General features: G+C 39.3%; 1 protein-coding gene across 2 annotated transcripts; it reads right to left on the bottom strand.

The window, feature by feature from the left end:
* Positions 1–11253: 11253 nt before the first annotated feature.
* On the bottom strand, positions 11254–16260 carry LOC116323923 (endonuclease domain-containing 1 protein-like). Of its 2 annotated transcripts, XM_039606430.1 has the most exons (4): positions 16171–16233; positions 14931–15125; positions 14406–14738; positions 11254–13496 (listed from the first exon to the last, which is right to left on the bottom strand). In XM_039606430.1, the coding sequence occupies exons 3-4, from the start codon at positions 14727–14729 to the stop codon at positions 12915–12917; spliced, it is 906 nt and encodes a 301-aa protein (XP_039462364.1). In that variant the 5' UTR covers positions 14730–14738; positions 14931–15125; positions 16171–16233; the 3' UTR covers positions 11254–12914. The 2 variants fall into 2 exon arrangements, with proteins under 2 accessions (XP_039462364.1, XP_031600263.2); XM_031744403.2 differs by lacking the exon at positions 14931–15125 and having other exon boundaries at positions 16171–16260.
* Between the last annotated feature and the right edge of the window lie 526 nt (positions 16261–16786).

Raw genomic sequence — 16786 nt, 5'->3', positions numbered from 1 at the left:
CAAGGTTCTTCTGTAAGTTTCAAGATCTCTCCCATTGCACACCCAGAGAAAACTTTCACAATCACTAATGCCTTCGCTACAAGTCACTTAGCACTTTCAGACCACACCTACCCTGTATCATCTCTCCAACGGAGATACAAGCATCTTCAAGGTATCCCATTACCCATTATTAATAAAGCAGTGCCACTCCTGCTCATAGGCTCAGCTCATACTCACCTCATAACGCCTATTGCACCAATTAGACATGGACCATTTGGATTTCCTGCAGCAGTCAAAACCCACTTAGGATGGACACTCCAAAGTCCAATTACAGACTTCCAACCCCAGAGCAGTCCCACGCATGCCCAGTGTGTGTTAACATCTTCCAGTTCAGGAGAACCACTCCAACAAATCCTTGTGTCCACTGATGGCTACCAGCTACCTCCTACTCTACTACCAGCAGTATCTACGTTGTCGCCTGCAGTGCCACAATCACCAGTTCCACCGCCTGTGGCTGCCATGCCGCCAGAGATCAGAGCACCGCCTGGTCCTGCCACGCCCCGTACATTGCCCCCAGTGCCTGCAAAACTGCCAGACGGTCTGCAGTTATGTGCCTGTGGCTGCGTCCCACGCAGTCAGTCTTTGGACCTCCTTTGCCGAAACCGCTGGCTACACAGTCGGCCCCCTGAACTGTTTTGCCTGTAGGGAAAGTGACACGCCTGCTAAAGAGCCCAGATGACCACATCAGAACTGTAAAGTCCTATTGCAGAACAAAACCTATACCAGACCTGTGGAATGTCTGATTCCCCTGCCCCCGCTTCCTGACAAAGATCAACTCTAGCCACTTAGACATATTTCTCACTAGAAATATGGGGGCGGCTGTTGTAAAGGCTAACCTTTCAGCACATTCACTTCACCGGATGCACCTTGTTTCTTTTCCTCACCTTTGATTGGGTGTGGGGCTTGTCCTCAATTGCACTCACCTGTCACTCGTTCGTTCCACTTCTTAAGTGTACACCACTTTGTATTGGTCTTTCACGTGGTATTCCAATAAAATTGATTCATGTTTGTGGCTGTAATGTGACAAAATGTGGAAAAGTTCAAGGGGGCCGAATACTTTTGCAAGCCACTGTAAGGACTGCACTCACCTACAGCTCAATCTTTCTTCACTCCCACATGGGGCGGCAGCTAAGGTGAGTTTTTGTTTGAGTCTCCTGAGTTCATGCATTATTTTGAGTTACTGAGTTACTTAAATCACACTTTATTTCCTTTCAGAGATAGCAGTCCATTTGTGTCTTTCCTTTTTCTCATTATTCAATAAAACGAGAAACTTACAAGTAAGTTTCTGACTGTTCATTCTCATCCTGACTGGATGAGCCATGATGGTAACAATCTCCAACCTCCTCTGAACCTTCCTTCAAAACACTAAGACAATACCCATTATAATTTTATTTTATTTTTTTTACTTTTGTCTATATAAAAGTAACTTATACAATTTCTGGTGGTTTATTCTTTTAACGTTTTCATGATTTTCAGCTTTTCCAATCACTTACAATTTAACTTTTACTTCTCACATGATGCTTCCAGGTAGTTTAACTGAAAAAACGGATTTTTGAACCATAATTTTCCTCTTTTTAGCTCCAAGAGGAATCTCATCATTCTCATTTACTCTAAACTTTCTGACACGGGTGGATGTACTAGAAGTTTGGACAGATGCACCAGTAGCAATGCTAGTTGTAGTACTCAGAGGACCAGATGTTGATTTGCCAGATGTAGTGGATAGTGGAGCAGATGTTCCAGATGAAGAGAAAGATGTAGCGCTGGTAGGGATCAGTGAATTAGATGTGGAAGAAGAAGACAAAGGTGTTGAATCTGAAGGAATAGCGGTGGTTGTAGGAGGATGAAATATATTCTTCTTACTGTTCTCGGACTCTCTGCATTCAGATTTACAGACAGCCTCTGAGTAAAGGTGAGTAACTGTTGTATTTTTAGGACATTCTGTTCCAGAAAATGCTTCAGTTCCCAGCTCTGTGTGGAGTTCTCCCAAGGTCTTTGTGTCCAGATATTCAGGGCCATCATCTGTGGTGTTGCCCCAGTGTGCACTTGCCAGCCATTTGTTCTTACTGTGACTGTAGCAGCAGAAGGCCGACCAGAGCACTGAAGGAATAATGATCTTGTTGTTGGGCCTGTTGTTGCTGGGCTGTGCTCCGATAACTACAAAGCCTTCTTTATTGTTTTTCTTTTTTGTTTTGTTTATGCAATATTTATTCAGAACACATCTGATGCATTCCTCCATTCTGTTCCAGCTTTGTTGAACTGGCCTTGTTGGGGAACAATGTTAGTCAATGTAAAAGTAGATATGTCTGTGAAGGTTCTCAGTCATCCAGGTCATCGTAGTCAAAGGAGTTTGCAAAGAAAAGCGTCTGGACTTCTTTAAGTTGCTTGAAGACGTTTCACCTCTCATCCGAGAAGCTTCTTCAGTTCTAAGGTCAAATGGCCGAGAGTCCCAGATTTAAACCCAGTGGGAGTATCCCCCAGGGAGGGACAAAGGACCCCTGGTGATCCTCTAATCACATGCGCCAAGGTGTGAAAGCGGTGTGGGACCTAATCAGCCAGGGTTTCGGGTGAGCCCATTGTGAAACCTGGCCCCACCTTGTCATGTGAATTCCTGAGGTCAGATGGCCCAGGATGTGAGTGGGCATTAAGGCGTCTGGGGAGGGAACTCAAAAGTGCAGCGAGGAATGCCCGGACCTCTACATTGGAGAGACCAAACAGCCACTTCACAAGCGCATGGCACAACATAGAAGAGCCACCTCCACAGGACAAGACTCAGCAGTCCATCTGCATCTTAAGGATAAAGGTCACTCTTTCGAGGATACCAATGTTCACATTTTGGACAGAGAGGACAGATGGTTTGAAAGAGGAGTGAAAGAGGCCATCTATGTCCACTGTGAGCGACCATCTTTGAACAGAGGCGGTGGTTTACGACACCAACTGTCTGCCATCTATAATCCAGTTTTGAGTTCCCTCCCCAGACGCCTTAATGCCCACTCACATCCTGGGCCATCTGACCTCAGGAATTCACATGACAAGGTGGGGCCAGGTTTCACAATGGGCTCACCCGAAACCCTGGCTGATTAGGTCCCACACCCGCTTTCACACCTTGGCGCATGTGATTAGAGGATCACCAGGGGGTCCTTTGTCCCTCCTTGGGGGGATACTCCCACTGGGTTTAAATCTGGGACTCTCGGCCATTTGACCTTAGAACTGAAGAAGCTTCTCGGATGAGAGGTGAAACGTCTTCAAGCAACTCAAAGAAGTCCAGACGCTTTTCTTTGCAAACTCCTTTGACAAGTAAAAGTAGATATTTTTTTCTAAATCAGTAGAGCTATAAGAGCTTGGAAACAAGTGTCCTCTGTCAAATCATTTTATGTTTTTGTAGTCTTCATTCACAGCCTGGTGGTTGTAGTCGATACTGTCATTTGATGTTCTCATATTCGGATTGTCAGGTATGTTTTCAAGCGGTCAAAATCAAAAGGGTAGATTAGTGATGCATGCAGGGTTGTTGCTAAATAGATTAACAGATTAAAAGAGTTTAGTTATCACCTTAGGATAATTTATTTTAGCTGATATTGTTTTTTTTAATTTATAGAGCGAACTTAAACTGGCATAATTTAAATTAATTCTAGCCAAACTCAGTGAAGCCGAACTCAGTGATGTCTTTAGGAAAATATACTGAGCAATGCTGATTATCACTTTGTAATGGAAATCATCTGTAGAGCCCTCAAATCATAAGCAGAGTTACTGAATTAGTAGAAATGGTATCAGCAACACTAGAGTGTTGGAGTCAGCCTGTACAGTGATTAGTTTATCATGTACGTAGGCCTGCACTGTCATAATATTTTATTTCAGTTTAAAAGCTGCATCACAGCAGTTATTATGAAGTAACACATAACAGTTATTACACATAACTGATATATATTACACATAAATACTGATACTTGTGGTTCAATCATTCATGTGGACCTGGGTCTTCCAGGTGTTCTCCCACTGAACAGCAGAAAAAACTGGAATCTTGTTCTGGGTGTCGTAGAGAGTCACAAATGTTCTGGTGTTATTCAAAGTCTGGCAAATCAGCTTGTATCTGCTTTGGTTCAGGATGTTCCCTCTCTCCAAAATTCTTGTGATGTGTGGTGGAGTGTTTTGAAGAAAAAACTCATTACAGTCTTCCACTGATGTCACCACTTCGGTTTCAGTGGGAATGATGGACAGGAGGAGGAGAGCAGCGAGCTGCTTCAGTAATGACATCACCTCGCCCTGATTCATCTGGTCAGAGGAGAAAACAAATATCTTTATAAATTATTACACTTAAAGAGGTATAGTTAAAATTTACCTTATTTTCTGTCTCAGATAAAGTTTCAAATAATGAGGTCAATATGTGCACAAATAATCACTGTGAGCCCAAAACTAAGGATCAGGACTACCATAAATGTTTACTTTACTCTGTTTTTTTCTACTCTGTCAAAAAGGCATACAGCTGTGGCTGTGAACGCTGAACGCCACCCACAGTTCAAACCTTCTGTTTGCAAACTCATTCAGTTTCTGTTCCTGTCATCTTGTTTTTTTGTGTTGTTTTTGTGTCTCTTTGCATGTTCACCTCAAACAGACAAGAAACACAATTAGAAATGAGATCTAATTAGGACTGCAATGGTTCATTGAGTAACTCGAATATTTTTAAGAATCCTTGATGCAATTTTTTTACTTCTGTGCTTCATTTAATGCACAACTCTGTAGAGTCACTGTGGAAGCTGGAGGACGGGCTGCACATGTGATTGTGTCACTGTTTTTCCTTTGATGCTTTTGTTGCTCGTTCTCCCTAGTCTGCTTTGGTGTAAGGGTCACATCTTAAAACAGATTTATTTATTTATTTATTTATTTATTCATTTATTTATTTATTTTTTTTTCATTTGGGTTTGCTCTTTATGTTAACTGGGCCAGGTGCAATATTAGTCGGCAGTGTGCAATCCCTGAGCTGGGGCTCACACCTTATAGAAAATTAGGCCTTCCATGGGTGTTTTTGGTGAATTGGTTTTGCTGTGTTTAAGACAACAGGATTGCAGTGGTACCAGTCATTTCCTTAGGGAAACACTTTCATGTAATAAGGTCGTATTTATCTGGAGTGGATTTAGGTTTTTAAACAAGGAGCACCTGTTTTCTTCTGGTGAGAGCGAGTTACCAGGTGATTGTTACATTGTGGCCAGGTTGCACCATTAAAGGTACATTGTTGGTCATAAGTGACCTTTTATTGTCATGTTTTAGTTTATTGCTAACCTTATTTTGTTCTTTTCTTTTAACATAGTAAAATCGGATATATCCTGGCTGATATTGACCCCTTGTCCCGTTTATGCTGGGCTCGAAGTTTGTAATAGTAGTATGGTGGCTTTGGTGGTTGTTGTGTCTTTTTGATCACTACACTTAGCCCAAGTTGAATGAGAAATCATCAGTGTTAAAGCAAGATGGGTGGTTGTAATCTAAATTTTGGCAAAAATGTCAACACATCCAGCCTCAGGAACATTTAATCCTCATGGTTCAGGTTGTCTTTATAATCCCTGTTTTTAATGTCTACTCCTGGTACTGACTGAAAATACACTGCATTCGTTATTGCTTTAAAATAAAGATTCTAAATAAAAATAAGAATGGGACGAGGGCAGAGTGGAGTGGAGACGAGGCCTGGTTACCACAGTAGGTGACTGAATGAAATGGCGATGAGTAGTAGGCAGCCCTGGCTTAAATAGTCCTCCTGTAATTGACAGCGGATGGGGCTCAGGGGCAGGCGGCTCCACCCAGGGGAGTAGCCAGGGTACCATCCTAATAACAAAACACAAAACGCAAAACCCCACAGCTGCTCCCACGAACCATGACATATAAAAAATAATGAGCTTCAAAAACCTGTGAATCCAGATAAGCTGACATGACTTATTGCCACTGAGGACACAAAGGTTACATGAGCAATAACCTTATTTAGATTTTAGCAATTTCATGATTATAAATAGGCAATTTTACCTTGAAGTTCAAATCTGACTGACTCGAATTCTGAATTAAATACATCTCACTGGTAGAAAAACTTTTAATTACAACATATAGTTGAATGTGTGACATGGTTAAGTTTACATGTTGGGATTTTTATCATTATTATTATTATCCTGAGTTACAGGGTAACAATAATGTTGATTACCTAAAAAATGAGGCAGAGTGAGCACTGAGAAACACTTCTTTTTGTCACCTGTCAGCAGTGTGAACATGCTGTGATACCCTGAGTTACAGGCAGAGGGCTTCATTGTTCACTGAATGTTATTTTAAATTATTCCTGAAAAGTTAGTTTTGAACAGACATTGGGCTGTAAATCAAGGCAGCATCTATGTAACTTAATAGTCATTCACACATTTATCCTCAATAAGAGTTTGATCCTTATTGATTTCCTAATAAAAAATACTTTACCCAGATTTAAAATCATGCCTTTTTAAAACCTAAAGTGTATTTTCCTACAGAAAACACAAAATGCACTCTCTGATGCTCCAATTGTCATTTATTAGAACCACATTAACATATTAAATGGTTTACAAAGCACTATAGAGGGTAGTTACTGTTACAGTGGTTCGCACCACGGCCCCACAGGAAGACGGTCCTGAGTGTGAATCCATCAGTTGCCTGGTGTTCTGTGTGGAGTTTGCATCTTCTCCCACTGCTGGTTTGGGTTCATCCGGGTGCTCCAGCTTCCACCCACAGTTCAAAATATGTTAGGATAAATGTCTCTCAACAGTTCTGGCTATTTGTCCAAAGCTCCTCTCACCCTATGACAGGCTCCGGCTCAACTAGTGGTTTAAATAGTTTAAATACTTCTCTTATCTCTATAGCTGTTGGAGACCACATCATTAAACATTTTTCTGTATACCAGCACATCGCAGTGTGTGTAAATATTGTCTTGAATCTTCCCTGCTTTTGCTATTTGATACATTTCTGACATTTTCACCCAAGAGATGATCTCAAATCAGTTACTGTTGGTCACACCATTTATTTTGAGTATGAGTACATCTGCACCCAGTGTAACAATCACAATGATGCCTGAACTCTGACTGTGAGGAAAAGAGAACAAAATAACAGCACTGGCAGATAAAATACCCCAAATGCAGGAAGAATAAATGTCAAAAACACAAAAACAAAGAAAGTAAATCTGATAAAGCACAAGAATCAATCAGGCACTCAGGAAGGAAAATAAAGGCATAAAATCAAGGCACATGGGACAGGTAAATTACCAAAACCAAAAATATAGAAACTAGGAAAATATGATCATTATAAACACAGGAAAGAATAAACATGGAGATTACAAAGCAGGAACCACAACTTAACATCCTTCATGAGATTCCCCAACCAAAAACATTATTATTCATTAAATCACATCTGTAGCTTGTACGTCATTATCATCTCAGGCATGAATGGTAGATAAATAAATGTGGTTTAAATCAGACATTTATAATTAATGTAATATAACTGCTTATTTTAAAACCATGCTTAGTTTCCCTTTATGCATGATAAATGCTTTATGTATATCTTTGCTAAAAAGATATAATCCAACTTTTTTTATTTTAAATTTTTTTGTAAATTGCAATGTTGATGTTGTTTATTCAGCCAAGAGTTTTGATTGCAAGCTTCCTTTATGAAGCATTAATAATATTTGCATTGTGATGTGGTCTGTGGCACCTGTCTGATAGAGAACAATGTCTAGAGAGACTCTGGTGAGAAAACATCAGCATGAAATAATCAATAAAAGTGACTAGGAGGAAAAAATGATGATGCCCTTCCATTTCACAATAATGATGCAAACTTTTGAATGTACTTTTTTCAATCATTTCAAAGTCAATCATACAGTTCCTTATCATTTATTCTTTTAACATGATCGTGTTTTTAACTTTTCCAAATCACTTTTCGATTTACCCCTGCTTTACACATGGTGCTTACTAGCAGTTTCCTAAAAAAAAAAAAAAAAAAAAATTTTTTGCTTTGAATCAGAATTCTCATCTTTAGTCTGTTGCCTTATGAGGAATCTCATCACTCTCATTTACTCTAAACTTTTTGACACATGTGCTAGAGATCTGGACAGATGCAGCAGTGGAAACACTGGCTGTAGTACCCAGAGGGCCAGTTGCTGGATTGCCAGATGTGGTACTGTAATTTGGAACTGTGAGAATCCTTTCCAATCACCCAAATTACAAAAATAAAAGATGAATAAAATAGGGATAAGTGACGAAGTTCTTACCACCACTGATCTGTGAAAACCAGCAAAATGACCTTGTAACAGGTTCAGATAGCAGAGGAAACAAGAGAGCTAGTGAGGACCTGGACTGCCTTCTTCATATATAAACTGATCTAAAGAGGAAGTATAGTTTTGGTGTTCTTCCTTATGGAAAGGCTTCGTAAATTTTCTCAGAACCCAACCAAATATTTTTACATGCGTCATTTTCCACTTTAAGGTGACTTCACCTTTTATTTGAGTTCTTCCTAAGAAGCAAAGTGTATTTCATAAAAAAGCAATGTTATTGCAATAAATAACACATCATTTTGTATTAAAAAAACATGAAATAATGAATAATTATATTTATAATATAATATAACACAGCTCATTAAAGGTATTACGTTCATATAGATGCTAATCTGAAAGTACTGCTGAGTTTGCAAGTGCTCAACTTGCAGTGAGGAGCAGCCTACAGAAAGGTGTGCAGCCGACAAGACGTCGACCCAAGCATCAGGCTGAGAACTACTGCTACAGAGAAGGTGTGCAGCCGACAGGACGTCGACTCGAGCACCAGGCAGAGAGCTACTGCCACAGAGAAGTTGTGCAGCGGAGAGCCCATCCGCCCGAGCATCGGTTCAAGACGACCGACTCCGAGGAGAGGAATTGTCAGACCTGTGTGGTCTGCAGGAGCAACACAACATCGAGGGAGGATTGACCAACTCCGGAGGATGGCGTAGAGCAACCAGGCAGCTGACCGATCATCCCTGACTCAACGCACGAAGAGAGGCTTTGAGAGGTTAGCAACTCAACACGACAAAGACTATGGATCAAGATTTCTAAGGAGGATGGATGCAACACCGTTGGCCCAGGAGGAAGGAGCGGGCTCCCCCTCATCACCGACCAAACATTCAAGTCCAGAAGTCGCAGAGGGAACCCACAAGCAACTGTGCCGAGTGATCCCCAGCGGAAACGGCTTTGACTCCTGGCATGAGTCAGTCCGGGAGCACCTCAAGGAGATGAATGAAGAAATAGACACGGAGACCCTGAGTGAAAGGGTTGAGGAAGCATTAACTGAAGGAAAGAAATTCTATTCAGCTAGGACCTGCGGCAGAGAGATCGTAGTGGTGATATCCAGTCCGAAAGAGACAAAAAGCAAACACAATATCTGTTGTTGGATGAAGTGGTGGCACGCAACATTGACGGCATGGACCCAGGGGAGCGTCAGTACCTTGGTGAGCCCGGCAGAAAAGTTTGATTCAATAGTGAAGATGCTGGCTCACGAGACGGGGATGAATTATGTGTTAGTTAGTACCGACGTTAGAGCGGCATCGCGCTTCAAGGAACATGGATGGATATTAAAGGAGCTTCACAAGTTCAAGGGAGTGCTGAGTCGACAGAGCTCAGAAGCAGTTGAGATGTCCAGTCAGGTAGATGATGAGGAAAGCGCAGATGAAATCGAGGAAGAAGACCCTAGCCCCTTGTCGCTGACATCAGGATTTGGATGACAGAGGCTCCCTGACTTCATGGCAGCTGGGGCGAAATCAGCGATCAAGCGACTGAACGAGGGACAGAGACAACAACGGCGTGATCCCCTGGAATACAGAGAAAAGCTGAGCAAGATCCCCGAGGGTGCAAAAGAGCTCCCGAACCAAGACGGAGTGAAAATATACCAGCTAACAGGAAGCCCGTGGGATCTGAACGGAGACGCGTTGCTCGTGTTCACTGATGCCGAGTCCCAGATTTAAACCCAGTGGGAGTTTCCCCCTCAAAGAGGGACAAAGGACCCCCTGATGATCCTCTAATCACATGAGCCAAGGTGTGAAAACGGGTGTGGGTCACAATCAGCCAGGGTTTTGGGTGAGCTTATTGTGAAACCTGGCCCCACCCTATCATGTGATTTCCCTATCATGGGTTTAAATCTGGGACTCTCCACCATTTGACCTTAGAACTGAAGAAGCTTCTCGGATGAGAGGTGAAACGTCTTCAAGCAACTTAAAGAAGTCCAGACGCTTTTCTTTGCAAACTCCTTAGACTGTTTTGGTGAAACAAATAAATAAATAGCCTAAACTCAAATACAAGAGCTACAGTAACTATAACTCTACAAAAACATACCCAAAAAAAGCAGTTATGCAATAACTTTATGTGCATTTAAACACTACCAGTATTTAATTTTTTTAAATGTCACTTTTATCATGATTCTCCTAGTCTAATTACTTTTTGGGTATAAAGTGAGAACTTGAATAGTAGCTTCTCATGTTCATTGTGTTAAAGAAAGGTGGTTAATTGTAAATTTGGACAAAAATGTCAACACATCCAGCCTCACGAACATGTAGGCCTCATGTTTCATGTTGTCTTTATAATTCCTTTTTTGAATGTCTACTCCTGGTACTGACTGAAATTACACTGTATTAAAAAAAATATTCAAAATCAAAATAAGAATAGCAACTACTAAAAAGTATAAACAGGATTTTAAAAAATGAGATAACTTGACTTGCCATGACTTACAACAACTAAGGATACATGAGCAATAATCTTACAGGGAATTTGAGCAGTTTAATGATTAGAAATAGACATTTTTTAACCTTGAAGTTCAAATCTGACTGATACAAATTCTAAATTGAATGCATCTCACTATAGTGAAAGCTTTTATACAACACATAGTTGAATGTGTGGCATCTTTATGTTTACATCTTGGGATTATGATGATGATGATGATGATGATGATGATGATGATTAGTAGTAGTATTATCATCCAAGTTTGAATAGTGATTACCTAAAAAATGAGGCAGAGTGAGCACTGAGAAACATTTCTTTTTTTCACCTGTCAGCAGTGTAAACATTGAACATTTGAACAGACACTGTTCAAATGTTCTATAAGAGTTTGATCCTTTTTGATTTCCTATAAAAAATACTTTACCCAGATTTAAAATGATGCCTTTTTGAAATACTGAAGTGTATTTTTGTACAGAAAACACAAAATGCACTTTTGATGCTCCAGTTGTCATTTATTAGAACCACATTAACATGTTACGTGGTTTACAAAACACTATAGAGGGTAGTTACAGTCATATAGTTTAACAAGGGCGGCATGATGATGCGGTGGTTCGCACCACGGCCTCACAGGAAGACGGTCCTGGGTGTGAATCCATCAGTTGCCTGGTGTTCTGTGTGGAGTTTGCATCTTCTCCCACTGCTGTGTTGGGGTCTCCAGCTTCCACCCACAGTTCAAAGATGTGCTAGGTTAAATGGTTATTCTCAGCTCTGTCTCTCAACAGTTCTGGCAATTTGTTAATAGCTCCTCTCTCCCTATGACAGCTGGGATAGGCTCCAGCTTGAGGGAGATAATCTCAAAAATTGTTGGTCACATCATTTATTTTGAGTATGAGTACATCTGCACCCAGTGTAACAATCACAATGATGGCTGAACTCTGACTGTGAGGAAAAGAGAACAAAATAACAGCACTGGCAGATAAAACACCAAAAATGCAGGAAGAATACATGTCAAAAACACAAAAACAAAGAAAGTAAATCTGATAAAGCACAAGAAACAATCAGGCACTCGGGAAGGAAAATAAAGGCATAAAATCAAGGCACATGGGACAGGTAAATTACCAAAATCAATACTATAGAAACTAGGAAAATATGATTGTTATAAACACAGGAAAGAATAAACATGGAGATTACAAAGCAGGAACCACAACTTAACAAATCCTTCATGAGATTCCCCAACCAAAAACATTATTATTCATTAAATCACATCTGTAGCTTGTACGTCATTATCATCTCAGGCATGAATGGTAGATAAATAAATGTGGTTTAAATCAGACATTTATGATTAAAATGTAATATAACTGCTTATTTTAAAACCATGTTTAGTTTCCCTTTATGCATGATAAATGCTTTATGTATATCTTTGCTAAAAAGATATAATCCAACTTGTTTTATTTTTAATTTCTCCACTCATTTTAGGACAATATTTTAATGTTGATGTTGTTTATTCATTTTTTTTGTTTGATTGTTCAAATAAAACTGAGAAAGTCAATTATACAATTCCTTATTTATCCATCCATCCATTCGCTTCCACTTATCCTTTTCAGGGTCACGGGGGGCTGGAGCCTATCTCAGCTGTCTTAGGGCACAAGGCAGGGTACACCCCGGACAGGTCGCCAGTCTGTCGCAGGGCTAACATAGACGCAGACAACCATTCACACCTATGGATAATTTAGAGATTCCAATCAACCTATTCCCACTAAGTGCATGTTTTTGGACAGTGGGAGGAAGAACTCACACAAACACGGGGAAGAACACGCGAACTCCAAACCAAAGACCCCGCCCTGATAGTGGAACTGAATTGAGGACCTTCTTGCTGTGAGGCAACAGTGCTAACCACTGTGCTGCCATGCTATGCTTACTATTCTTATAATTTATTCTTTTAGAATGTTCATGTTTTTTAACTTTTCCAAATCACTTTTCGATTTAAAAAAAATGGAACTGTGGTGGAAAGTGGGGCAGATGTTCCAGGTGATGAGAAAGATGTGGTGCTGGGAGGGATCGGTGAGTTAGATGTGGAAGAAGAAGACAAAGGTGTTGAATCTGAAGGTGTGGCAGTGGTTGTAGGAGGAGTCGATGTACTCTTCTTTCTGTTTCACTTTTGTCGGCATTGGTCTTTGCAGGCAGGTTCTGAGTAAAGCTCAGTGACACTTATGTCATTAGGACATTGTGTTCCAGGAAATGCTTTAATTCCCAGCTCTGTGTGGAGTTCTCCCAAGGTCTTGGTCTGTAGATATGTTGGGCCATCATTTGTGTTTTCACCCCAGTGTGCACTTGCCAGCCAGCTGTTTTGACTGTAACAGCAGAAGGCCGACCAGAGCACTGAAGGAATATTGACCTTCTTGTTGAGGAGGTTTCCATTGCTGGGCTGTGCTCCAATCACTACAAAGCCTTCTGTTTTGTAATTGTTGTTAATGCAGTAATTATCCATAATGCATTTAACACAGCTCTCCATCATGTTCCACTGCCTGTTGTTAAATAGTTTTCTTTGTGGAACAGCGTTAGTCAGGGTAAAGGTAGATCTTTTGTCAACTACATCACATGTATAAGAGCTTGGAAATAAATGTCCTTTTTCAAACTCTTGCTGGCCGGAGTAATCAGTGATTACAGCCTGGTGGGCATAGATGATCTTCTTGTCTGCTGGTGTCATATTGTCATCGTAATTTGTGTTTTCAAGCTGTAAAAATAAAAAGAGTTCATTAGTCAGACATGCATGGCTACTGCAAAGTGGATTAAATTTACATTTATTAATTGATTCAACAAAGTTGGGTAATTTAACCATTGAAACAGATCTTCTTACGCTGTAAGTTGTCTATATTTTAATAGATTTTATAGTTGCATTTTACAAAGCAAACTCGAATTTGGAAAACTGCTGTTGCATAAGAAATATACAGACATGTCCAAAATCAGAATAAAATGGAAAATCTATGTAGCATCATCAAAATATAAGTGGGATCACTGAATATTAAATAATAAGTTACAGCGGTAACACTCTATAATCATCTTGGACTATTAAGCATTAGTGAAGTATTAGTAAATGCTTAATTCATCATTTTTTAAAGGATTACTCCTCCGTAGTATGTAATTTATAAATGCAAACTTGAAATACTTTCATTTTTTAATAAAAGTGTTGTGAGGCTAAATACTCCTCACGTTCGATGCAGTCAAACAAAGTACTTAACAAACGATTAATAACTGGCTGAATTACCATGAATTACGATATAAATTAAGTATTAATAAAAACTTTATTTGCACACTCACAAACAATGAGCTCATATTTAAATCGTTACATATATAAATGTGCGTTTAAATACTTTGTTAACGCTAAATGATACCATGATCATATGAGCTTATTAATTAAGAATAAACATTTTACTTACTAATGCCTTACTAATGCTTAATTAAGACATCACTGTAATGTGTTACCACAAAAGTTACTATACGTAGCAGCAGTAGTGACCTCTAGAGTTTTGTAGTTCACTGCAGTGCTGTAGTTTCAATAGCAGCACCATAACACTGTGAGCAGTTGGTTTGTTACAGCTTAAAAAGATGGATCATAGCTGATGACTGTTACTAACAATGATACCTGTGGTTCAATCTTCCAAAGAGGTTCGCGTCCCTCACTTGAAACTCTGTACTTTGCAGCAGAAAAAACTGGAATCTTGTTTTGGGTGTCGTACAGCGTCACAAACCTCCTGATGTTTCTTAAGGTCTGACAAATGACTTTGTATCTGTTCTGGTCCAGGATGGTTCCTCCCTCCAAAATTCCTCGGATGTTTGGTGGAGTTTTCTCAAGAAAAAACTTATTACATTCTGCGACTGATGTCACCACTTCAGTTTCAGTAGGAATGATGGACAGAAGGAGCAGAGTAGCGAGAGGCAGGAGGTGCTGCATCATCAATGGTATCATCTGCGAGCCCTGTGTCATCAGGTCAGAGAAGAAAAAAGCAATTATTACATTAAACGTACTTCCTCATTCCCTCACATATACATATAGATGCATGATAACCCATAAGAGCCAAGACCTATTTTACAGTCAGGAAAACTGTGGGAGAGTCAGTGTTCAAACTTTAATAGAAACTTCCCTCAATGTGTAAAGGAGCGGTGTTACCTGTGTGACTTTGGGTTCTTAGGATGAAGGTTTCAAATTATGAGGTAAGTTTATGTCCAAGTGTCTATTCTAGGATTCCAGTGTCATTGAGGTGAATTCTTTTTTATCACATAGAGAGAATCTGATCGCTTTTGTTTTTAAGATAATAATAAAAGCTTTTAGAGGTCATCCAAGGTCAACCAGCCCCTTTCTTGACTGTGAAAAAAAAAAACTAGGTTAATATATAGTACAATATACACATATACACACACACACACATATATATATATATATATATATGTGTGTGTGTGTGTGTGTGTGTGTGTGTGTATATATATATATATATATATATTACATACACACACACACATATATATGTGTGTGTGTGTGTGTGTGTGTGTAAATATATATATATATATATATATATATGTGTGTGTGTGTGTGTGTGTGTGTGTGTATATATATATATATACACACACACACACACACACACATGTGTGTGTGTGTGTGTGTGTGTGTGTGTGTGTGTGTGTGTGTGTGTGTATATATATATATATATATATATATATATATATATATGTGTGTGTGTACACACACACACACACACATATATATATATATATATATATATATGTGTGTGTGTACACACACACACACACACACACACACACACACACACACACACACACACACACATTTTTTTAAATAAACAATCTGTGAACACTGAACCCCAAAGGAAACACAGTCAGAAGTCAGTTGGATTAAACTGACAGAAACTAAAGCAGTTTTTCATCATCTAAACGAAAACACAAAGTCAGCCAGACAATAACTAAAACATAATTCAATAAGGCTTTTAGATATTCTGAGTTGCTTCAAAACAGTCATAAATATCACCACTGCACAAACAGCACACAGACAAAATTTCCTGTTTCATCTTATGTTTGTGGTTTTTTTTGGTTTGTTTGTTTTTTGCTGACAAGAGAGTAGACTGTGGGTAACATACTGAAACATACATGTGCCAACTGTTCTCAGAGGTTAGGGTTTACACAACACAGACATTCACAGAGAAGAAAGAAAGCTAACCTTTAAAGTAAAACAGGAAAGCTGAATCAGGAATCTAGAACTTTGAAACTTGAAACACCAGAACAAGAAAACCGAACAGAGACTGAAGCTTGACCATATTCAGTTAGAATCCTTTCCAATCACCCAAATTACAAAAATAAAAGATTCATAAAATAGGGATAAGTAGAGAAGTTCTTACCACCACTGATCTGTGAAAACCAGCAAAATGACCTTGTAACAGGTTCATACAACAGAGGAAACAAGACAGCCAGTGAGGACCTGGACTGCCTTCTTCATATATAAACTGAGCTAAAGAGGAAGTATAGTTTTGGTGTTCCTCATTATGGAAATGCTTCGTAAATTTTCTCAGAACCCAACCAAATGTTTTTGCATTCATCATTTTACACATTAAAGTGACTTCACCTTTTATTTGAGTTCTTCCTAAAAACAAAGTGTATTTCATAAAAAAGCAATGTTACTGCAATAAATAACACATTTTATATTTAAAAAAAACATGAAATAATAAATAATTATATTTATAATATAATATAACACAGCTCATGAAAGGTATTACGTTCATATAGATGCTAATCTGAAAGTACTGCTGAGTCTGCAAGTGCTTGACTTACGTGTTTTTTGTGGGGGGGTTTTGTTGTTTTGTGTGTTTTTTAACTGGGTGTTGTCAGAGCTCTCCACGAAGGTTGTTACTGCTGTTAGTACATTAGCAGTAAAGCAAAGGATCTGTTGTTAGCTGGTCACCTTGGAGATAAATTAATGGGAAAACCTGACTCACACCAGTACAAAAAAAACAATGA

Source organism: Oreochromis aureus, linkage group 3 (assembly GCF_013358895.1).
Source record: "Oreochromis aureus strain Israel breed Guangdong linkage group 3, ZZ_aureus, whole genome shotgun sequence".
Classification (NCBI taxonomy): Eukaryota; Metazoa; Chordata; class Actinopteri; order Cichliformes; family Cichlidae; genus Oreochromis; species Oreochromis aureus.
Note: the sequence above shows the minus strand (reverse complement) of the source record. Positions and strands in the feature narration are given on the sequence as shown.

Bases quoted from the DNA above. Each gene is read 5' to 3' on its own strand.
- LOC116323923 (XM_031744403.2), bottom strand. From the start codon at position 16,218: ATGAACCTGTTACAAGGTCATTTTGCTGGTTTTCACAGATCAGTGGTG. The intron at 14,739-16,170 runs GTAAGAACTTCT...CTGATGACACAG, and splicing joins GTTTTCACAGATCAGTGGTG to GGCTCGCAGATGATACCATT. The intron at 13,497-14,405 runs GTATCATTGTTA...TTATTTTTACAG, and splicing joins TTTGGAAGATTGAACCACAG to CTTGAAAACACAAATTACGA.